This window comes from Prenolepis imparis, unplaced genomic scaffold (genome assembly GCF_030444845.1).
Source record: "Prenolepis imparis isolate NDT839.2.m4 unplaced genomic scaffold, iyPreImpa1.0 SCAF_14, whole genome shotgun sequence".
Classification (NCBI taxonomy): domain Eukaryota; kingdom Metazoa; phylum Arthropoda; class Insecta; order Hymenoptera; family Formicidae; genus Prenolepis; species Prenolepis imparis.
Window position 1 is genome coordinate 56,612 of NW_028141172.1, and position 25,880 is coordinate 82,491.

General features: G+C 34.1%; 1 protein-coding gene across 3 annotated transcripts; it reads left to right on the forward strand.

The window, feature by feature from the left end:
* The first annotated feature begins 1,212 nt into the window (after nt 1-1,212).
* On the forward strand, nt 1,213-25,846 carry Cerk (Ceramide kinase). 3 transcript variants are annotated; one of them, XM_083054513.1, is made up of 8 exons: nt 1,221-1,788; nt 15,314-15,556; nt 19,547-19,740; nt 20,170-20,545; nt 20,833-20,985; nt 21,591-21,787; nt 22,236-22,365; nt 22,768-25,846. In XM_083054513.1, exons 1-8 carry the CDS (start codon nt 1,644-1,646, stop codon nt 22,785-22,787), a joined length of 1,458 nt encoding a protein of 485 aa, XP_082910639.1. In that variant the 5' UTR covers nt 1,221-1,643; the 3' UTR covers nt 22,788-25,846. The 3 variants fall into 3 exon arrangements, with proteins under 3 accessions (XP_082910641.1, XP_082910639.1, XP_082910638.1); XM_083054512.1 differs by having other exon boundaries at nt 1,226-1,788; nt 22,236-22,399; XM_083054515.1 differs by lacking the exon at nt 15,314-15,556 and having other exon boundaries at nt 1,213-1,788; nt 22,236-22,399.
* Nucleotides 25,847-25,880: the final 34 nt, after the last annotated feature.

Below are 25,880 nucleotides of genomic sequence, written 5' to 3' on the forward strand. Positions count from 1 at the left end.
TGCGAATGCCGTTTAACACGAATCGATGTATTCGTATATTATGATGAATATAGCAAGCGCGCGTTTTTCATCGTTGCCTGTCGTCGCACACACACACACACACACACACACACACACACACACACACACACACACACACACGCACGCACGCACACGCATGTTCATATATTAAATCCGCGCGCATTGATCCTAACAACTCGTGTGTGAATCGCGCTTTTATATTTCGCACAACGCATCGTGTATATAATATATATAACTTTCTATATATTATACAGAGTGTTTCATTTTAAGTGATACAGTCGATTATTATCTTTATCGATCTTCATTATATCGGATCGGTCGACTATCACACACAAAGTATATCTTTTATACTATTTTGTAGAATTATATTTTTTATATTCTATTTTTGTGTCTATATGATATAAGAAAATGCTATATTAAATATTATTACAATAATGAGATCGAATTTATGCGAGGCACACGTGTGTGTGCATGTAAACGCAACGATACGCGCAATTTTAAAAAATTTTGTAATTTCCAGATATGTAAAAAAATGTTAACTATACATGTCTAGTTTATAAAACCACAAAACAAAAATCATTGTAAAGATAATTATTAATACTTGTTATATATTTGAAAAAGAGTTGCCGGGCACGCGAAATATAGCCAAAAGACGATCGTCTTTTACCCCGCCGACTATATGATCACGCCTCCTTTCACGCAAAGTTTCCCGCGCAAATCGTAGAAACGGTCCGCTCCTTACAAGTTCCTATACGATCTCGTTTCGCCTGGAATAAATGTTTATGTGTAATGTCCTTTTGATAAATATTATAAATAAGAATCTTTCCAAGTTTTTAAAATTAACATGCTTTACATATTTTAAGACACGTAGAAAATTAAATTTTATGAAAAAAATTATTACGCTCATTTTAATTAGAAAAAATATTATAGATTCTTTTATATAATATTAATGATTAAAAATGACTATTTCGAAAAAAAAACTTTTGCTCATTTCTACGCTTCAAAAAACGACGCTAGTATAAGCAGAGGGAGAGGACTGACAGCATTAAATAATGAAGTAAAAATTTATATCACAAAACGAATTATATTGTATGTACAAATGATTAGAGTGCATGCGTACCGAGCGCCCGTTCGCATTCGTCGTCTCGTCTCGTCTCGTCTCGTCTCTCGTCTCTCGTCTCGTCTCGTCACGCGTCTCTTTTCGTCTTGTCTCGTCACTCGTCTCTTTTCGTCTTGTCGCGCGCGCGTCATCTTAGTGTGGTCGTTGGTCGTAGCCGAAGCGGGGGGCGCGGAGTGCGGGACGGCTTAGAGGTTTCACAATCTCGTTCTCAGTTCTCGGTTCTCGCAGTCTCCTCTCGCAATCAGTCTCGCTCGCGCGTCCGATCGGAATGGTTCGAATATGTGTAGCGAATAGCAATTGTGTGCGATCGATCGGCGCGAGACAGCAGTGAAAGAGCTCGCAACACATTTTGGCCGATATTCACGATGATAATTTCGCTGGCACATCGCAGCGAATGAATTATTAGCGTCATCGTCGCGTGATGACGTCGTGGTGGTGGCATCGTTATTCTCACTGAAACGTTGTCCTCATTCCTAATTCCTGTCGATGAAGTGGCCTCAACATGATGCAGGATATTCCCGGTGCCTCCGCTGACGACTGTGCCTCGAAATCGGTGCTACTCAACACCTTCGTTGTGAAAAAGAAGCGATGCCGCGTGTACCTACATCGCGGTACGCTCATATGGGAAACCGAACGGCCGCCTTATAGTAAGTGAGATTTGCTCCTCATCTTGACGCGCAGGAACATTTTTACGGAGAAGTCTTGTTGAGAGTTTATATAGACGAAGGATTCGTGTCTTGATTGCCGCCTTTCAGGAGTGAGGTATCGCGAAGGTAATCACACGAAAGGAATTGGATCAAGGTTGTATTTTAATTAATATATGGATTCAATCTTATATTTTCCGATAGCAAAATTTCTCTTGGAGCAAATTTCCCTCGAAAATAAAAATAGAATAGAGATTAATTGAATTGTTATATTGAATTGAATTATTAGCGTACATTTCTTCGTAACAACAATATTGAATATTTAAATATGAAGGCTATATTTTTTAAAGTGGAGTTGATTTTAATTCTTGTAATGTGATTAAAAGAATCCATTTATTAAAAATTAAGTTTCTTCAAGAATAAATAAATGTCGCACACTAGTATTAGACTTTTATTCCATTAATTAAGAAGAAAGTATATATTTCTTCCTAGTTTCCGAATTAAATATTTAATTTCAGAATTAATTAACTCGTGTTAAGAGTTGGAATCACTGGCGGATCTTGGGGGGGGGGGTACCCCCCCTTACAAATTAAAAGAAACAGATTTGCGCAATCCGTTTAAATGATATAAGAAAAACAAACGTTAAAGAGCTATTGACGTCGCGTTGATCGTAACAACAATATTGAATATTTAAATATGAAGGCTATATTTTTTAAAGTGGAGTTGATTTTAATTCTTGTAATGTGATTAAAAGAATCCATTTATTAAAACTTAAGTTTCTTCAAGAATAAATAAATGTCGCACACTAGTATTAGACTTTTATTCCATTAATTAAGAAGAAAGTATATATTTCTTCCTAGTTTCCGAATTAAATATTTAATTTCAGAATTAATTAACTCGTGTTAAGAGTTGGAATCACTGGCGGATCTTGGGGGGGGGGTACCCCCCCTTACAAATTAAAAGAAACAGTTTTGCTCAATCCATTTAAATGATATAAGAAAAACAAACGTTAAAGAGCTATTGACGTCGCGTTGATCCTTGGAGTAAAAGTTAAGCATGAAATCAAATATAATTTTGCCCCCCCATTATCGACGTCAGGATCCGCTAGTGGTTGGAATTAACATCAACAAATACATTATTTTTAGAACATTAAATTTTTACTTTATTTTAAAATTAATTAATTTGTGTTATAGTTTTATATAATTAACATTAAATATATTATTGTTTATCAAGACAATGTACATATATGTACAATATTCTTTTATAGGAAACTGAATATTTAATTTAAGAACTAGTTAGTTTACTTCAGAATCGGAATTAATGAACGTGACGTAACACAGCTCTTGTGAAAAATAAATAAAAAAGTCGTTACATAAAATATTTTTAATGTGACTTGTATGTTTCGCGAACAGGCACATTTTTTTAAACTTGTGAAATTAATAATAATAATAATAATAATAAATGTTTAAAACGTGAATTTTGTGTATGCTTGCATCTCTCTCTCTCTCTCTCTCTCTCTCTCTCTCTCTCTCTCTCTCTCTCTCTCTCTCTCAGAAAATTTGAAAAAAGAAATGGAAGAAGTGAAGAGGATGATAGTAAATTTTAATAAAGAAATGAAAGATGAATTGCAAAAAGTGGTGAATACAAGTGTAGAAAAAGGAGAGATAAACAAGAGTTATAGTGGAATTGTGAAAGGAAATCAAGCAGAATCAGTGTTGGTTATTAAACCTAAGGATGGAGAAGAGAACAATTCAAGTGAGAATACAAAGAGAGATGTCAGAAAAATTGATATAATAAAATTAGGAGTGGGAATTACAAAAATGAAAAAAGTGACAGGAGGAGCAATTGTAGTTGGATGTGAAAATGGAGTACAAGCTGAGAAGCTGAAGAAAGAAGTTGTGAAGGATTTGGGAAATAAATATGAAATACAGGTACCAAAGAAAAGGAAACCGAGAGTGAGAATATTTGATGTTGACAATGAAGATTGTGAAAATGAACAGATTTTTTGGGAGAAGATAGAAGAACAAAACGGAATGCAGAAGGACATTATCGAGGGGAAGATAATACGGAAAGTGAAGAAAGTAAATTATAAAAAGACGGTGATAATAGCGGAAGTGAATAATGAGACAAGAGAAAAATTTCTGCAAATGGAGAAACTAAAAATAGGATGGAACATGTGCAAAGTACAAGAGTATATAGGGATTATAAGGTGTTATAAGTGTTGCGGTTATTATCATTTTGCGAGAGATTGTACAAAAAAAGAGACGTGTGGAAATTGTGCAAATCAGCATGCGACTAAGGAATGTAATAGTGAAATAAAGAAATGTATAAATTGTGAAGAAAAAATTAAGAGTTATAGGATTAAAAATTTGAAGACTGATCATTCGGCGTATGATATGAATTGTCCATGTTTTAAAAAAGAGGTAGAGAAACAGCGAGAAAGAACTATATCTAATAATATATAGCAATCAACAAATGTAAATAAGAATAGAAGTAAAGTAATCTGTTTAAATGCGCAGGGATTTCTGAAACATAAAGATGAATTAGAAAATGAATTAATAATAAAGTATAAACCTGGTGTAATAGAGTTTACAGAAACTCATGTAACAAAACAGATAGAGGAACATGAATTGAACATTAATGGATATGTATGTGTACGATGTGATTCTGAGTCGAGCAGAACAGGTGGAGTGTTGTATATAAAGGAAGGAATTAGGTTTGATATGATAGGGATTGAAAGATGTGACGGAGATTGGTGGACAATAACAGTAAAAATTAAAGATAAAGATTATGTAGGAATAATTATGATAGTGTACCACTCACCGAATGGTAGGGATGGTAATTTTATAAATTTTTTGGAGGAAATATGTATAAATGTAATGCAGAGTGATAATGTTATGATAATGGGTGATTTTAATATTGATATGAGTGTAAATTATTATACAAGAAATAGGTTAGTTAGAGTAATGAATTCATTAGGACTAAGACAATTGGCAAAAGAAGCAACAAGAATTGTACTAAATTCAGAAACATTGATTGATTTGGTTTTTGGTAATATGGAAATGGAAGTTGAGGTATGGCATGAACCCAAGATAACGGATCACTCTGCAATAGTAGTATATTGGAACTTAGATGAGTATGTGGACGGAAATAAAACAATTATATATAGAGATTATAAGCGAATGGATAGAGAGAAATTTAAAGAAATGATATGGGTAGGTTTGGATGTGATTGAAGGAGATAGTGTTAATATATTAGCAAATTTAATGGTAAAGGAGATTATTAGATGTCTTGATGTAATGGCACCATTGAAGAAAATAGTTTTTAAAAAAAAATGGCAGGGAAAGTGTTGGTATTGTGAGGATATTTAATTGATGATAAAGCAAAGGGATGAGGCACATAAAGTAGCTCGTATAAGCAAAAGTAAAGAGGATTGGGAAGTATTTAGACAGCTAAGAAATAAAACTGGATATTTGTAGAAAGGCGAAAAGAGGTTATTTAGAAGAACAGATTGACAAAAATAAGAAGGATCCAAAGAGTATGTGGAGTGTGTTAAAGGAATTGATGAAAGGAAAAAGAAGTAATAAAGAATATAGAGAGATACAACGTGAAAATATAATAATTTACAAGGTAGAGGAAATGGCGGATATATTTAATTGTTATTTTGTCGATAGTATTGGGTTATTAAGTAGTAAAGATTATGTAGAAGATATAGAGAATAGAAAATGTAGTGAGAGCGTTTGGGAAGTATTTGAAAAAATTGGAAAAGAACAATTGCATATAATAGTACGGAAATTGGAGAATAAAGCAGGTACAGAAGAAGGTATAAATGTAGAGGTAATGAAATGTGTAGTTGAAGTAGCGGCAGAAAAAATTTGTCATGTATTTAACGTGTCATTGGAAACAGGAATGTTTCCAAATGAATGGAAAGAAGCAACAGTAGTTCCAATGCCGAAGGTGCGAGGAACGAATAAAATCGAAGAATTCAGACCAATAAATAAATTGCCGGTATATGAAAAAGTATTGGAGATAGTACAGAAACAACTAATAGAATATTTCGAAAAAAAATGAGTTAACTGAATGTCAATCGGGGTTTAGGATGAAACATTCGTGTGAAACTGCATTACAGTGGGTTTTATCGGAATGGAAGAGAAATATAGGTGAAGGAAAAATAATAGGAGTAGTGTTTTTGGATCTAAAAAGAGCTTTTGAAGTAGTTGATAGGAAAATTTTGATAAAGAAGTTACAATGGTATGGGATAAATGGAGTAGTGTTAAGTTGGTTCAAAAGTTATTTGGAAAATAGAAGTCAAAGAGTAAAGTTTAATGGGATATTATCGGCTTCTATTAATGTTGAGTTAGGGGTACCGCAGGGGTCGGTTTTGGGACCGTTATTGTTTTTAATATATATAAATGATATTGTAGAGATTGCGAATGATAACTGTGAAATATTATAAGATTGTTTGCGGACGATGCATTAATATATACAACAGGGTATTCAACAAGGGAAATTAATGATAACTTAAATAAACAAATGGAGGTAGTTGATAAATGGGTACAGATAAATAAGTTGAGTGTAAATGTGGAAAAAACAAAGGTTATGTTAATAAGGGGAGTTAGAAAAAAAATTAACGAGGAAAATATAAAAATCAAGTTAAGATCTAAGGAGTTACAAGTAGTGACAGAAATTAAATATTTAGGAATAATTATTGATAAAAATCTAAATTTCTCGAAGCATGTTGACTATATAAGTAAAAAAGTAGGAGCGAAATTGGATGTTATGCGAAGAATTGGCATGGATATATCAGCGTATATGAGATGTATATTATATAAGGTAATTATTGCTCCGATGTTTGATTATTGTGGGTCAATTTTGGTAGGTGTTAGTAAGACGAATATACAACATTTGCAGAAATTACAGAATCAAGGCGTGAGAAATATTCTTAGGTGCAAGAGAAGAGTAAAAATAGTTGATATGTTGGAGGCGCTGCATTTTATGTCAATTCAAGAGAGAATAGAATATAATGTTTGTATAATTGTGTATAAAATTATGAAAGGTTTGTGTCCGAAATATCTGCAAAATAAAATACATGTAGTGAAACATGTAGGAGTTGGTACTAGACAAGCAGGTAATATAAATGTTGATAGATGTAAAACTAGTGAGGAACAAAAAATGTTATTGTATGAAGGGTTGAAAATGTATAATGCGTTACCAATAGAGATAAAAAATGAAGAAAAAGTGCAAAGCTTTAGAAAGAAGTTCGCACAGTATATTGTAACGAAAGGGAGAGAAGCAAAAGCAAATGCGTAGTAGGTTTATAACTAGTAAAATTGTAAATGTATTAGGTATTTATGTCTATGTATTATGTATTTTTTTTTTTATGTAGCTACTGCAGCTAATAAACGTCTTTCATTCATTCTCTCTCTCAAGGTCAATTGCCCTCAAGACTAATGCGCGCTTATTAATACAATTCAAACAATTCTCGCAAGGTGGACCGGTATGTGACGGCGGGTTAAATGTGTGATGCACGGTAAAAGCTACATGTCGATTGTGTCTGACCTTGATCTGCCATTGGTACAGCATCTTTTGCGGTAGTGCTATACTTATTGCGCCAGCAGCGTATATATATCATCTCATGCCCTTTTTCTTTTCTTTAATTTATTAACTACCGCGTGATTAATATACGCGAAAGCGATTAAAGAAAAGAAAAAGAGAGAAATCAAAGAAACAAGTAGAATTGTTGTCCTTAAAATTGCTGCAATGTTAAATAGTTGCATATATCAGAAGGCAGAATTCAATTTTCAGACGCGCTTTTTCGCGATAAATGCGGATTCGTAACGCAATATTGTAACAAAGTTTAATATTCTATGTTAAAAGTCGAATTAAATATATTACCTGGATGTTGATTCCACACGTTGAAAATAAAGAAAAAAATAAATAAAGAGATATATAACTTAAAATAATTTAAAATGAATATAATTAAAAATAAAATAGCTTAATTTTTTATATAAAAATTATTTTCTATTTTATAAAAATAATTAGTTTATAATACGAAATGAAGATAAAATATATCTTTTTTTAAATTTATTTGAATATTTAAAATTTATTTGAATATTAAATAGTCGAAAAAAGGCTCAAACGCAGAAAAAAGCTCAAAATAATTAAAAAGGACAATTACGAAGAAAAAAATGTTAACTTAATACAGGGTGTCCCGGGAGGAAAGGTCACTATTACTCTAGGAGGTGATATAGTATCGGTCATTGTAAGCAAAAAAGTTCATATAAACACACGAGTGTCCTATTCCGAACGCGATTTCCGAGATAGAGCTATTGAATGTACAGTGGCAAAATTACTGATAAGAAAGAGATACTATACGCCTACTTTGTTTCTAATTTATTGTTCAAATGACATTTTTTACACCTATGTAAACTGACACCATACTTTTAACAAATAAAATTTTTAATACATAAAAAGATAGTATTTTTTACAGTTTATATAATAAATTTTCAAAAATTCTACCGCCAACACTTTTCTGATAACACTTCTATGAGTTGTGTTCTAAAATTCATTGCCGCAGTACTGATGGAAATCTATATATAGTATACATAACGTGAACTACGAGGGTTGTCTGAAAAGTTTCCGACCTAACAAAGATACAAGACATTTTTTCTTCAAATTAATTTTTATTTTTCTACATAGTCTCCTTGTAAGTCTATACACTTCTCCCAGCGATGCTCCCATCTCTTCAACCCGTCCAAATAGTACTCGGCGTCTTTCTCTGCAAAATAGTTGTTTACGAAGGTGATGGCCTCCTCATTCGACGAAAATCTCTGTCCTCCGAACGCAACTTTTAGCTTAGGGAACAAAAAAATGTCGCTTGGGGCTAGATCTGGTGAGTAAGGAGGGTGGTCAAGCAGTTCAAACCGTAATTCGTGGATTTTCGCCATGGCAACCGCTGAGGTGTGAGACGGCGCATTGTCTTGGTGAAACAAAATTTTTTTTTTCTGCAAATGTGGCCGTTTTTCCGCAATTTCTGCCTTCAGCTTGTCAAGTACTGATGCGTAGTATGCTCCTGTAATGGTTTTTCCTTTTTGAAGATAATCGATTAAGATACCTCCATGACTATCCCAGAAAACAGTTGCCATCACTTTCCCAGCCGAAGGAACAACCTTTGCTTTTTTTGGAGCCGATTCCCCCTTCGCAGTCCACTGTTTTGACTGTGTTTTTGTTTCTGGAGTATAATGGTGTATCCAAGTTTCATCTACAGTAATTAATCGGCGCCAAAACTCTGATTTATTGCGCCTAAACTGCGCCAACAGAGCGTTGGAAATGTTCATTCGAACACGTTTTTGGTCCAAAGTGAGCAAACGCGGCACCCAACGCGCGGACAGCTTTCTCATGCCTAAATCTTGATTCAATATGTGACAAACACGTTCTGTGGACATGTTCATAGCCTCTGCTATCTCTCTAACTTTAATTCGACGGTTGTCTAGCACCATTTGGTGAACTTGAGTGATATTATCGTCAGTGGTTGCAGTTTTTGGACGTCCCGAACGTTCATCGTCACCCAAGCTGGTACGGCCACGTTTAAATTCAGCAGCCCAAAATTTCACGGTGGTAAATGATGGTGCAGAGTCCCCGTACACAGCGTCCAACTCGTCTTTGATTTGCGTAGGCGTATTGCCTTTCAAAAACAAATATTTAATGACAGCTCGATACTCGATTTTTTCCATTTTCACAAAAACACTCACATCGATTCACTCAAATGATTGTCAAACAACAACTGCGCGTCCAAAATGGCTGAAATTTTGGTGAGTACCTTTCAAAGCATGCGCAAACACATTACCCAACTTTTGTTTACGAGTGCTGCCATCTTCATGTTGAGGTCGGAAACTTTTCAGACAACCCTCGTATATAGATTTCCAGTACTGGCAGTGAATTTTGCAACGCAGCCAATACAACACAATCAACAATAAACTTTCTTCAGGCGTAATAATATTGCGCACTAAATTTAAATTATCTCGGAAATCGTTCGGAATAGGACACTCTCGTTTATATTATATATAAACTTTTTTGCTTAAAATGACCGATACTATATCACCTCCTAGAGTAATAGTGACCTTTCCTCCCGGGACACCCTGTATAAGGTTATTGAAAAGATTAAAGAAAACTTTCTTCTCTAAATCATTTGTCAAAATTGTGCTTATCTGATTGTAATTGCGCATCCCCAATCGCTTCTGACTATATGTGCCAAGATTGAAAATTATCAATCGAGATTTCGAGTGCGGCATTTTTATTTTATACCACTTTTCCAAGAACTTATATATAATACTAGATACTTATTTTAAATTAAATACAAATTTATCTTTTCAAGTTTTTATAGAAACGCTGATCAGCTGGTTTGTTGCGCGCGCGCGCATACATTCTCACAAAATTCTTCTTCAATTGTGCATAAAAACGAAATAATATGTAATTAAATGATATTTTCTTATACCAAAGTCCTCACGTATGTGTGATGTCGCTTATAGATTTATTTTATAATTCATATATAGTGTTACGAGACAGAGGTAAGAATGACGTGAGGAATACTAACAAATTTTCGGCGATCGACTCACGTAGACGAGAACACGTGTCGATATACTCGTTCTCGTCCTTGCGAATACGATTTGCATATTGTTCCATTTCCTTATGCGAGCGCGTACTCGTGCTCGTTCGCGCGCTATATGAATATTAAATATAAGATAGCGATAATTTCTCTCTTTCCTGGCGGACGGTATTATGATATATTTTATGCGAATTGTTTACAACTGTGTCTTAAGCTCTCTCTCTCTCCCCCTCTCTCTCCCCCTCCCCCCTCTCTCTCCCCCCTCTCTCTCCTTCGCTTTTTCGTCTCCCCTCGGTCTCACCAACCAATAGTCCTTGTGACTCATTGGCGTAGTTAAACAACAACCGCGTCCACAACTCTGCAACGCACTAAGAGACGTTTCGTGCAGCATGCGAAAAAGAAATACACAAGCAGCTACTCACAAAGAATAAATATCCGACAATTGTATTGATAATTTCTCAACTTTTTGCATCAACAAAGTAATTGAATTAAAAATATTAAATAAGCATTAGTTAGTTTATACATATATATATATATATATATATATATATATATATATGCACATGCACATATGCATAAAGCATAAAGCGTACGCACGCGAAATGACGTCATATCATTATTCCAAGTTGATTGTTGCATTAACATTTCTAACGGCCTTTGTTTCGATCATAAAGATTTATATAAGACAATCTCGTGCTTGCGTATTATGAGAGTCGAAAGATTCGTAAAAGATAAACCATCGATGAAAAATAGTGTCGCTAATTTCGCGTCATCGCGATAACACGACTCGACGACCCTTTAATAACACCGGTCCTGCGGAATGTCGTCGCGCGCGCAAGGTGCACGAGGCGTGCAGCTGCAGTCTTTCACTTCTCGTCGTTCAGCAATCGTATATTTTTACATTGGTATTTCTCGCGATGGTATATTATATTATATGTTACTCTGGTTAAGAGAAACCTGCCTGCGAGCGATCAAGCATAGCTTTCTTATGGCATAGACATATATACAATGGGATATCAGCGCATCTATTTGCGATCTATATACGGCGCACATTTTATTTTCTTTGAATATTGTTTCGCAAAAGTTTTAATTTTTCCAATTACTAATCTCATTCTGAATAATTTTTATAGTAAAAATTGCCGTGGAGAAAAATTACCATGTATAATGTTAATATATGATATAATAATAATTACACACACACACACCCGCGCGCGCGTATAGATTCAATTATGTAAAATGTAAAGAGATACACTAACAGAGTATGTCGATCAGTAAATTATTTCAATTATGCAAAAACAATTACTCGGACAGAGTCACGTAACTAATTTGTACCTGCCACCTTAAAATTCGCATATTTTTTTTCTACGTCATCTTTGTGCTATTGTCGAGGATAACTGCTTGTGTATATGTCTGCATGATACACGAAACGCTTCTTAACATTTCGAGGTATAAACATTAATGTAAACACAAATGTACACGCAAATGAGACTCGATTCTCAAGCACGAAACGCATACGGTTATGCGCCAAGTTCTGTCTATATTTCTTGTGCGCAGGAAGCGCGAAAATTCCTTGATTTCACGAGATTGCTTTCTCCTTCTCCCGCGACTTGTCTCGTCGCATTTATTTAGGGGAAAAACAGAACTTGTTTGCCTTTGATTTTTGATAAAAACTGAATCACGACGATTGAGTTTTTTAAACAGTTTATGCAGAATCTTAATTCGGTGAAAATTACAACAATCAATTGTTACCGAATTGCTCGCGTATATAGTGATACGTTGGTATTGTCTTCCGTAATCTTCCATCTTGTATTTCCATCAACATTATATTATGTAATATCACACGTTATCAATCAATTATTATTATTATTATTATTAAAACGTTAACTATTACATATCGTTGCCAATTTTTTTGTTACAAAACAAATTTATTATTATTATTATATTATATTATTATTATTATTATTATTATTATTATTATTATTATAAGAGAAATTTATCAAGAATTATGGTCGGCATTGAATTCTTAGCATGAGGAAGTATATACGAGGAAACAAATGCTGTCTCATATAAGGTCGATCGCGATACACGCGATATTACGCATGTCAACGAATCGATCCTCAATAACAACTGCTCGTTAGGCATGTGATAGGCATATAGCAATCGCGTGTTCGATATTGTTTCGAGAGGTACGACTCGTACGAATCTCTGTGATAAAACGGCGAGAAATCAAATTGCCGGCTAAAAATATATATTTCACACGTACACACTGTGATGCATGTGTATGCGTATATACAGTACATATCTTTGCTGATTGATATGATGACTCGTTAAATCGATCCAATGTTTCATAAAAGGATTTAAATTATTGCGTACCTTATAAAAATCTTTTACTGTTTATATATCATATTATTTAGAGTTTATTATTTTTCTAGACATATATTTTTTAAATTAAATTAATTACAATAAAAAAAAATTACTTACACAATTAGCATCTTTTGTGTGTGTGTGTGTGTGTGTGTGTGTGTGTGTGTGTGTGTGTGTGTACGGGTGCGCGCGCATACTAGATAATATTAATTTAATATGTTATATAACGAAAAATATAAATGTATAATAATATCAATATTATTAACAAATGTTATTAATTAAGAAGTCAAAATTTAATTTAGAAATATATTATTTGTAGCCTGTGATAATATGCAAAGATATAAGTATAAAATAGTATATAAATATAAACAGAAAAAGTATAAGATAAATATACAAAGCATAAAAATTTGTTTCCATGTATTCGTTTTCTACATCTTTTTCCTGCGTTTTTGTCCTTCTTTCTTATTATAAAAAAAGTTTTGTGTGAAATTTTTTTATAATGTTTATAACCAGTTTTAGATAAGTGCATGGCATATCTCTTTGACTCGCACGCTTCTTAAAAAAGTAATTTTCGATAATTCCGAATAATGTAATGCTATAATGATGCGCAGTTAATGCAACGTTATTATTATTAAGTTTTTGTACTTGCACCGAGAAAAACTGTCCTAAATTGTGACTGATTAATCATTGCACATAACGTCATCGCTTACCTTCGACATTCGTCGAGATAAACATTGCCTTGGCAAATGATAAGCGCGAGATAAAAGCTGATTTCTAACAATGTCGCGCAGTTTATCGGCAACAATAAGGAGAGAGTTAGAGTAAGATAAGGAAAATCCTGCAGCATTGCTTTTACATGTTAAAAAATGTCGCAAGAAAAATACATCAAGCGTTGGAAATAAATTTTCTTATCATCTATTTTCTTAAAGCTCAATCTTATTTTTTTTTTTTTTTTTTTTTTTTTTTATTAACTAATAATGATAATGAAATTTACATTTATGTGTTTTGGAAAATTTATGTTAATGTCGATTAAGTTTTACAGAATATTAAAAAATAAAATATAATCCAACTTATATATACGTAAAATGAGAATTTTATAGACAGTACAAAAAAATGAGAATTTTATATACGAGCAATGTGTGTGTACGTGTGTGTGTGTGTGTCGAACAGTAGTTTTACTTATTTGGATTCTTACGAAAAGACAATACACCTGCGGACTCGAGAGATTCCTCCTTCAGAAAGTTAACTTGATTCGCTTCTTTCTTGCATTCTGACAATGAGAAGCAAGCGCATACACCTGTACTCTATATACATATACGTAACGAGAAATATTGCGCAACGTATATATATACATACACGCACACATCGAAAGTCCGGTCTCTCCATTTTCTCTCCATTATTCACTTACAAAGCGCATATTGCACTTTTTACTTTTAGTCTTACTAATATAGTAGAAACATAATATTACACATATAGTAAAATATGATAATGTGTAATAATAATAATAATAATAATAATAATAATAATAATAATAAAAGTGTATAAAATCTCTCTCTCTCTCTCTCTCTCTCTCTCATAATTAATTCAAGCATTTTTCAAGTGAATCATAATTATTAATGTAAAAATAAGCAGAAATTATAAAATGTTGACAAGTCAAATATTATATAATTATCAAATATAACATATGCTTTCCTTGGAAAGCTATCGGCTCAACACTGTTTTATCGAACCTTAAGGGGATCCTAGTCGGATGATCGAACTCCGATAGGTTAGCACCACACATATCCAAACATATACACGTATACACATATACACACGATAGGTTAGCACCACACATATCCAACATATGCACGTATGCACACATATGCGTGAAAATGTTTTTAATATATAACTTTTTTATTAGACTTGCAATCTCACTTTTTATTGTTTACTAATATTTCTTCATGTTAACCCTATCGCGTATACTATATTTTATGCACAGATAAACTGCAGAACTATTTTTATTAAATAAGTATTGTTACGAGCTGACATGTAAGAAGCCGATAACAAAACTGTAATTTTTGATTTTTATATGATTTATATATGGAATTATAGCTAACGCGGTCCGTTTTTATAAGTACTTTAATCGTGGAAAAGGATTTATTGATCTGTATAGTCAATAAAAAGATATCCCAAAATAATAAAGTTGGTTCTGCCGTACCGACAGAACTAACTTTAGGATCCGACTAGGATCCCCTTAACGAGATACTTATCTGACAATTGACTATATATATAAGTGTGTGCTGCTATATACATATTCGTTGAGCGTAATATCCACCGATATTACACGATATTACGCGATATAATATAACGTTTTTTTTTTACATGTTTTAGAGATTATTTTTTAATATCACGATTAAAGAAAAATAGAATACAAAAATACCCATATTACGCATACACTTTTAATTTATGTCTAGCAGACACAATAGACAAAACGATAGTTTTGAGACGAGCCCCTTTTTTGTTTATAAGATCTCTATCGTAATAATAGTTTTTTTTTTCTTTTTTCGCTTTTCTCCAGCCAGATGGACGCTACCTTTGACGGACGTTTTGGCGGTGCGCTACGGCGATGACTGGATACCGGGTTTGAGCGTTAAAGAGAAACAACCGACCTCGTCGACCACAGTTTGTCCGACAAATTTCATTTTGCACTACGCGGTTCGCAGATCCAAGAACAAATGGCGACATCACAGCGTGACCATGAGCCACACGGATCCCAGACAGATTGCCTCGTGGGTGAAAACCATTCGAAATCACCTTTTAGGTGAGCTCTAATTGCGCAATTATTTTTTTACAATCGTCGCTTTGAATTTAGTAAAATTTATTTGAAACTTTACGAAAATATGTAGTATACGTATATGTATGTATGTATGTACGTACGTGTATGTAGAGAACAAAGTGTGATGACGAGAAAAGGGGAGGGGCAGAGGATAATTTTGAATATTTATTTTTATCAAAATAATTTAGTCGTCATTCAAAACTCTACCGCTCAACGATATTTTTCTTAGGAAAAGAAAAGGTCGACTTTAATCGTTGAAAAAATATGCAACATTTAGAAATACCTTTTGCTTACGATGGCGAAGAAAATGCAAGGCTGCAACTTATTATTTTAGCGATATCTGAAGCTGACTCGTTCGACATGCGTAAACGATAAAAAAACTTTGTTTATTACTTGGCTGTAAAAAATAACTGGAAATTTTCTCGTCCATTTAGTTGCTCAAAAAAGGTGCAAAAAGTTGCAAAAAAAGCACGATTGCATGAGGAAAATAATTAATCAAAAACTAATAAGAAATCAACGTGACGCATAAAAATTCATAATAAAAATTCATAATAAAAACTTATTGCTTCTCGTTTAGTCACTGCGATATCACTGCGGCGCCATGCACGCGCGCGCGCGCGCACGCAATATTATTTTTTTATAAATAAAATCATTAAAATTTCAATAACACAAGCACTTGGAGCTATGTGAAAAATGTTACAAGAGAAAATATAATGATATAAACCTTAAAAAAATATAGATTTGAGAGATTTACAAAAATCAAGACACCAAAGCAAACCAGTGTGAACCTAGCATCTCAATTGTTAGCATCTCACAAATTCTCTTCAAATTTACTTGCATCCGGCATAGTTCTAGGAGTTCTGATAAGTTTTAACAATAGTTCAATTGATTTACACATAAAATCGCGTTCTAAACAAATGAGATGCTAACTTCTCGTATGGCTTAACAGCATCTCATCGAATTTCGAATCTTTCAGCGTAAGGGAGCAATATTCCGACGAGTTCAACATCCTGGGCATGAGTTGTCAAGAGTTCAGGGAAAAAAAACTATAATAAAAAAAATTTATCATCGCAAAGTGAGATACTGCACAAAATTTCGGAGTTTCGGTTTATATATAATATAATAATAATATATATTTTTTTTAAAAAATAATATAAATATATTTTTTAAAAATTCGCCAGTCGTAAAGAATATAGAAGGAGGTTTGTAATGACGACCAAAAACTGGACTAAATTGAATTCATTTATTAGATAAAATTCATAACGTTTCGACCTTAGGTTTAGGTCATTATCAAATGTGAACTGAAACAATTATTACAATATTTTAAACATACAGTATTATGGCATGGTTATGATTGGATACAAAAGTATAGAAGAACTTACAGTAAGATGTATTATTTACGGTGTCAAATGAAATGCCATTATATAAATGGTATATGCGATGTTAGGATAGTTAATAATAAATATAATACGTGTGTCTTATGACATAACTAATCAGTAACTATGAATATTTAAGTCCTAGAGCAACAAACATTAAACGACTTTAATAACCTTATCGTATATAATGTTTAAATTCTCTGTGTCTCTATGTAGGTTAAGGGTATTATTACACTTTTTTATATAAAACATCTCAGCTATTTCTCTTTTTCTGGTGTGTTTTTCATTATGTAAGATAATCGGGTTATCCCAATCGAAATCGTGATTAAATTCAACTCTATGTTTGCTCACTACTGAATAATTGCTCTCATGCAATTTTATATATAATATTACTCGTATAGTTCTGGACATACTTCTAAAGAGTTCTAGACACTGGCAATGTCGAATTATTTTTAAATAAATTAATACTGTTTTAGCGTCGTGTACTTAGAGAGGGTGAGATGCTGGGCGAAATCTCGGAGTTCCGGCTTATATAAAATGTTTTTTGTATAGTACTGAGCATATTTCAGCATTTTCTAAAAAGTTCAAGGCACTAACAATGTTGTATTATTTTTAAAAAAATGTTTACTGCCCGAAAATGCATTTTAAGACAGATAAAAGTGAGATGCTGGTCGATATTCGAGAGTTCTAGTCATTGTAAAATATTTTTGAGAGAGAGAGAGAGAGAGAGAGAGAGAGAGAGAGAGAGAGAATGAGGGACGTCTTGTGTTTTAATAAATGCCAAGGAAACAGGATGGGTGCGCTCTAAACTACCCTTGTAGTATTGATCTGAAGATTTGCCGTGCTCGCGCACAATGCCATTTTCGTGAAAAAAACCCATTCAATTATCGACATTACGTTGCATAGAAAAGATCGATCGACAGTTTGCATGATTAAAAGTGTTTTTTCCTTCGAATCTACTCGACCCATTTCCGTTGTTAAAGAGATAAAATCGATTAAAATATGCGTGTGTGTGTATGTATATATACGAGGGTTGTCTGAAAAGTTTCCGACCTCAACATGAAGATGGCAGCACTCGTAAACAAAAGTTGGGGAATGTGTTTGCGCATGCTTTGAAAGGTACTCACCAAAATTTCAGCCATTTTGGACGCGCAGTTGTTGTTTGACAATCATTTGAGTGAGTCGATGTGAGTGTTTTTGTGAAAATGGAAAAAATCGAGTATCGAGCTGTCATTAAATATTTGTTTTTGAAAGGCAATACGCCTACGCAAATCAAAGACGAGTTGGACGCTGTGTACGGGGACTCTGCACCATCATTTACCACCGTGAAATTTTGGGCTGCTGAATTTAAACGTGGCCGTACCAGCTTGGGTGACGATGAACGTTCGGGACGTCCAAAAACTGCAACCACTGACGATAATATCACTCAAGTTCACCAAATGGTGCTAGACAACCGTCGAATTAAAGTTAGAGAGATAGCAGAGGCTATGAACATGTCCACAGAACGTGTTTGTCACATATTGAATCAAGATTTAGGCATGAGAAAGCTGTCCGCGCGTTGGGTGCCGCGTTTGCTCACTTTGGACCAAAAACGTGTTCGAATGAACATTTCCAACGCTCTGTTGGCGCAGTTTAGGCGCAATAAATCAGTTTTGGCGCCGATTAATTACTGTAGATGAAACTTGGATACACCATTATACTCCAGAAACAAAAACACAGTCAAAACAGTGGACTGCGAAGAGAGAATCGGCTCCAAAAAAAGCAAAGGTTGTTCCTTCGGCTGGGAAAGTGATGGCAACTGTTTTCTGGGATAGTCATGGAGTTATCTTAATCGATTATCTTCAAAAAGGAAAAACCATTACAGGAGCATACTACGCATCAGTACTTGACAAGCTGAAGGCAGAAATTGCGGAAAAACAGCCACATTTGCAGAAAAAAAAATTTTGTTTCACCAAGACAATGCGCCGTCTCACACCTCAGCGGTTGCCATGGCGAAAATCCACGAATTACGGTTTGAACTGCTTGACCACCCTCCTTACTCACCAGATCTAGCCCCAAGCGATTTTTTTTGTTCCCTAAGCTAAAAGTTGCGCTCGGAGGACAGAGATTTTCGTCGAATGAGGAGGCCATCATCTTCGTAAACAACTATTTTGCAGAGAAAGACGCCGAGTATTATTTGGACGGGTTGAAGAGATGGGAGCATCGCTGAGAGAAGTGTATAGACTTACAAGGAGACTATGTAGAAAAATAAAAATTAATTTGAAGAAAAAATGTCTTGTATCTTTGTTAGGTCGGAAACTTTTCAGACAACCCTCGTACATGTATGTAAATGGTCGTGCATGCGCGTGCGCATGTAGAAAAGAAACGTATACATTTTTTGATCAATTAATTAAACGATAATTCGCCCCTAATATCCACTTGAAATTTCATGTCTTATATTAAAAATGTATTTAAAAAATTTCTAAAATTCAAATTTGATTTGCCGCACGAGATTTAATGATTAATATTAAAAATTTTGAAAATTTCAATATTTAAATAAGAAAACTCCTAGAGTTTAAAGAATTAAAAATCGAATTTTATTTGTAGCCGATTGTTTCAGGTCTTACGTATCGACCGCGAAAGATGATGCTGTTCATCAATCCTATAGGGGGTAAGAAGAAAGGCGTCAAAATCTGGGAAAAGGACGTGCAGTCACTCATGACCATCGCTGGTATAGAGACAAAAATGATGGTCACCGAGCGGGCTGGCCACATTCGTGACGTTCTGCTGACGGCCGATTTGAGTGACTTACATGTGAGTCATGTTCTTGCAAGGCCAATGTGTTATGTTACTTTCGCGCAGAGTTTATACAAATCTAAGTGCAAATAAAAAAATTTATATACGTATATATTATATAAAATACCCGACTAGTGTACACACAAGTGTATACACACAAGTCATCTATATAAGTAAATTTATACTAATTATAAATGTATATAATTATATATTTATTATTTATATTACTATAATTACAAAATCTGGAAAATTGCGTAAATCTAGAAATTTCAATTTTAATAAAATCGATAAATATAAAATACCGCATAAATAAAAAAAAAATTGATCTATATAAATTTTTGAATATATACATACATACACATGCATAAATGGAAAACTGCTTCATATTGAATCGTTCCAAGCAATTTTCAAGTTATTCTCAAGCTACTCTTTCGCGACGCATTTTAGGCAGTAGTGTGCATCGGCGGCGACGGCACGTTCGCCGAGGTGTTCAACGGGCTGATTCTAAGAGCAATCAAGGATCAACAGATCGATCCCAACGATCCCGACGTGAGACTTCCGAGACCTGTTTTGCCCGTCGGCGTTATACCCAGCGGTAGCACGGATACGGTGGCCTACAGCCTGCACGGTACTACCGATGTGCAGACCGCTGCTATACACATCATTTTCGGTGATTCGATCGGTCTGGACATCTCGTCGATCCACAGCAATCGCACCTTGCTCAGATTATACGCTAGCGTGCTCAGTTACGGTTATCTAGGCGACGTAATTCGCGATAGTGAGAAATTTCGCTGGATGGGGCCTCACAGATACGATTGGTCCGGTAAAGTTTAAAAATTTCCGTCATTTCATTTATATAACATTTGGAGAAAATTTTTATACAAAGTCTAAAACTTGAATTATATAAAGTAACATATTTATCCACATTAATTAATTAATTAATCTATATCTATATCAATTTAATAAATATGAGAAAAGTAGATAATCTAATGTGTGTGTGTGTGTGTGTGTGTGTGTAATCACTGTGTTTTTACATGTTAATTAATAATAACATGTTACACACTCTGAGAACATAAAATATTTAATATTAAATTAATTACATCTTTTTAGGGTTTAAAAAAATAATAGCGAATAAGGGTTACAAGGGCGAGATCGAGCTATTGTCGGATCCGTGTCATCCTGCCAGTAGCACCAGATGTATGAAAAACTGTTCACGCTGTTTGCAACACATGCACAATAGCATTCCCGATGAGGAAATCGCCAGTACGTGTTAAAAAATTAATAAAAGTAAAACTTGAATATATAATAGATATATATATATATATATACAGGGTGTCCGGTAATAGTCGCATCAACCGTCGTGTGCAGGTAGAGCTAGTTAAACCGAATAGAAAAGTCCTCTACCATTTTGCGATATTCTCAATAATAAGAGAGATATTAATTAATAAAGATCGGCCAATTCGCGTGACGACGGCGAGAAGAGACAGCCCAGTTTTATGTCGTTACTAAGCATGCGGCGAAAAGAAACAGTATAATGTTACACGGTTGCTAAGCGCGCGATGAAGCGGGGAGGAGCGCTTTACAAAAGACAGTAACTCCATACGAGTAGCGCTAACTCTGGACCCCCGAGTGGGCTGTCTCTTCTCGCCGCACGCTTATCATCGCGCGAATTGGCTGATTTTCTTTAATTTATTTCTCTCTTATTATTGAGAATATCGCAAAATGGTAGAGGACTTTTCTACTCGGTTTAACTAGCTCTACCTACACACGACGGTTGATGCGACTATTACCGGACACCCTGTATATATATATATATATAATAATTGAAAAATTGGATAAAAACTTTATGCTTTTTCTTTCGCGAGAAGGATGGGTGACAGTCAGTGGAAAGTTTTTCATGGTCAACGGCGCGAATGTGTCTTGCGCCTGCTCGAGAAGTCCCATGGGCTTTAGTCCTCATTGTCACATAGGTGATGGCTGCGTAGATGTCATTCTAATTCGACACACATCTCTGATAAACAATATCAGATTACTACTCAGATTGTCCAGCAAACGAAAGACTCTGGTATGCCAATATCGTTTATTCGATCGTCAATTGATCGCTCATTTTTCTACTTGACCCTCTAACGGACTGTGTGGTCGCTAAATCTATTATTACTTATAGATAACCAATCAGAAATAGACAGTTGAAATTATAACAAAAATTAAATCGTTATTTTGTCGTTTTTATATAAAACACACAAAGTTTTTCTCACAGAATCTAGTAAACGATATAATATTTCGTTATTATAAGATAATATTCAAAACTACACACTATATATGAAATTATTTTCAATTCGCAATTATAATGTAATATACACTACGTTTGATTACACGGTGTGTAATTATAAAATACTTTAGAATATATCAGGATTGCACTATTTAAAATTGTTCAAATTATTTACGTTACAGTATAATATACTTTATTTTTTAAACATGTATGTAAAGCATAGAAAAATTGATCTTTATTGCAGTACGAGCTACCGTTTGTCGAGGTCTATCGAGCGAGAGAATTCACATTCCGCGCTCTGCCGACACCGCAATTGGAAAACGAGGTGAACCAAGTCCGTTCCAACTCTCGGCTCAGCGTATGGAACTGCGACGGTGAGGTGCTCGACAACACTAATGTGAAAATCAGGCGAGTAAACGACACGCGATAGCATCCGGATTATCAGTACGCACACGTATTGTGTTGATCCATGTCTCAATCCTTCAATGTATGTGTGTACAATCGGAATTTTAACTTGTCTCAAGATTTTTTTTGTCTAAAAGATTTGGATTAATTAATTGAAAGCTATATTTATCGATATTACTTATAGTAATCGAGCTAATACGGGTATGTGTCTTGTTACGAGTTCTGAAGGCGTTAATAAAATAATAGCATCTTGAAAATTCTCTCTACGCGATAGTACTTTACTTGAGATTTTTTAAGCACTTAGCTATCTGACAATGAGAGTCAAATTAAACTTTACACTAAATTGCTAAATGTGTCTGTATTACGTACAGAGTACACTGCCAACTGCTGAAGGTTTATACGAGACAAGCTCAAGAATCAACTCGGGAATCGACCTGCTTCACTTGTTCTATGTGAATAAGCTACGAACGAGGTCGTCGAACGGGGTCCGAAACTTTAAGGTCGCGATCCCGTTGCACGACATTCTTAAAGGCGTTAAAGTTCCTTTATCTCTTGCCCTGTCGTCCATCCTCGCGAGATTATCTTACAGTATAATATATATATATTAGATTGATCGAAAAAAAGTTTGTTCCTATACGTTGTCTTATACTAGAAAAATTTAACAAAAAAAAAACCAGACTTTTTGATCATGCTAATATTTCCAAGCATATACGTAACACAAAACAATTTGTGTTGCGTACGGACGTTTTACATTTTTCCGCAAATTACTTTTAAAAGATAATCCTAGATAAGCAGCGTTATTTTTAGCTCTATTGTTGACACAGCGATACTTTGGTTCACATTACATGTATAATTTCGTGTACAGAAAATATTTATTTAACTTTTTATTTTTTCATTGTTTGGCCACTTTTCGCGCGCGTCTTTCAAAAGTATTGAACATTCCACCTGACAGAGCGCGCGCTATGTAAATCTTACCAAGTGACGCTGATGAATCACAATTTTACATGTACGTTGGATAAGTTTAAAAGATACTGTGTAAGATACTGTGTAAGATACAAAGTATTAATTGGAAAAAGCGCGGTGTATCGCGACACGTTTGCTTCATTTGACTTGTGCGACATTTGCAAAAGCAGATTTCAATTGAAGTTAGTTCCGTTCGTTAATTACTATACATTCCGCGCTAATCGCGCACACCTTTATTTGGTAGGAGACAAATCGAGGATATCGAAAGATGAGAAGATATTGTATTCACTTTTTGAAGCACTTACTTACACACAATTCCAATACCATCATTTTTCGAGACTATTTTATCGATAGCATCCCTATAAAAGGGAATATTGCACATCTTCGCAATCTATATATATTAGTTTCTGTATAGTTTTGCATTTAATATATTCTGTTTCTATACATATGTATATTATACAAACAAGCAACAGAAACCTCTCGAAACGGAATAAAAAACCTATTGTGAAAACAATTTTTCTGAAAATTGAAAAATTGCAATCAAAAATTCCTTGTTATCGAGTTACCAGCGGGACATTAATTAAAAATTAATTCAGAGATTGCATATTTATCATGATCTCATGACACAAAAAGATGACGATGACATAATCAGGCCGGTTGTACTTTTACATTTTGTACTTAAAACGTTTTGTATTATCGATGCTCGTAGCAAATTCAAAACGTGATATAGGGAAATTAGCGTTACTTAAATTTATTACATACATATTATTGATACTGTAAGTTAATTCTAGCGATAAATTCGCGATCCAATAGTAAATGCAATATCGTATTATCGTAATGAATCGACGTAATAATTAATGCGGTACCGCGCGCCCAAGTATATTTAAGCGGTAATTTAAGCGTAACGCAATTTAAGCGTTCTCACAACTCACTAAGCTTTTTTTTTATATTTTTGATAATTTTTCGTGTGTAAAGACAATCAAGATGCAAAGATGGTGCTTGTGAATGATACAGAGATTTTGGGAGATTTTGTTATTATGAACTTTTTAGTTTCAAAATCGGCACGTGTTTAAAAATTAAAAAATTAATTGTTAATGTCGAACGATAGTCGTCTTTATTCGCCAAAGTTTTTAGAATATTTGTACATTAATTATAATGAAAAAATGTATTAAAAAATAAAGTATAATGAGACGTTAATTATTTACGATTGAACCGCGAATATATGTGCAAATGTATATATACTTTGACTGTGAAAATAAATTGCAGAGCGGAGCTAAAATCCAAATAGGTAGGGGAAAAAAAAAAAAAAAAAAAAAACATTTTTGATCCAACTTTTTCCCCTCTCTACCGAAATATGTATATTTACCTAAACGCCTTTGCGCGTTTTATTTATGATAACATTTAAAATCCTGACAAATTATTCTCAGGTTCATCGTTGCGTAACACGACACATTCGCAATTAATATTCGCAGAAAATATTTACGATTACGCGTAATGTTATACCGCATATCTCCTATTTTTAGTGTTTTAAGCAGGTGCTATTTTGCGTTGTGAAAAATTATACATGTAGGTGGATATTTTTCGCTGCAAGCGTCAAGTATAATTGATACGATAATAGCGAAGCGGCACAAACGGTACTATATAAGCACAGCCACGTTCTATCTATATAGTCTAACTATAAAAAATTCATCGGTGCTATAACATTCGTGATTGCGCTCGTCTTCGCTCGTCGTAGAAACGCGTCATGCAACTAGGAAATGACACAATACATGTTCTATTTTATGCATAAGATTAGAATTTGACGATTCGTTTTTAAGAAAAATTAGATTTCTTGATGTAAAAATTACATTGCAAGTTTATGCGCAGGTATAATTTATTCCTTTAAATAATGACATATCATAGATTTATACAACTGTATATATGTTACGGGCGAAGTCTGCAAGTTGTGCAGAGCCGACATTGCCCGGGCGATGTCGGCTCTGCACAACTTGCGGACTTTGCCCGTAACATATAGATCCGCAAGAAAGTTGCTCTCTATTGCGTATTTTGTCTTGCGACGTATCAATTGGCGCGATTAAATATATATTTTTTTTCTTTTTTTTGGCGGTTTAAACTCAAGTATTGCCAAAGTAGTATCGTCGAAGCAATTCTTCATGGACGATGCCACTTTGTGATCACTACTGGGATTTATTACTAGGATATTTTGCAGACGTATGATACCAGAAACAATCATGTAAATATATGTACAGATATGTGTATATATATACATGTTACAGATGTGTACATATATATACATATTTTTTAATCGCAATGTATTTCTAGAAAATGAACGACAGTACAGCGAATCAATGTGATGATCTATTGACCAGCGATATATATATATATATGTATACACACACACACACATAAAATTTTAATTTTTATCGTTGAAAAAGTGCACCGAAGGTAACGCCCGGTTGCACAGAATAAATTATATCTTTCCATGTATCATGTATTTTTTATTTATATATATATCCCAGTT

Coding starts and splice junctions, on each gene's coding strand:
- Cerk (XM_083054512.1), top strand. CDS start 1,644: ATGATGCAGGATATTCCCGGTGCCTCCGCTGACGACTGTGCCTCGAAA. Junction 19,741..20,169: donor CCGATTTGAGTGACTTACAT/GTGAGTCATGTT, acceptor GACGCATTTTAG/GCAGTAGTGTGCATCGGCGG. Junction 20,986..21,590: donor TCCCGATGAGGAAATCGCCA/GTACGTGTTAAA, acceptor TTTCGCGAGAAG/GATGGGTGACAGTCAGTGGA.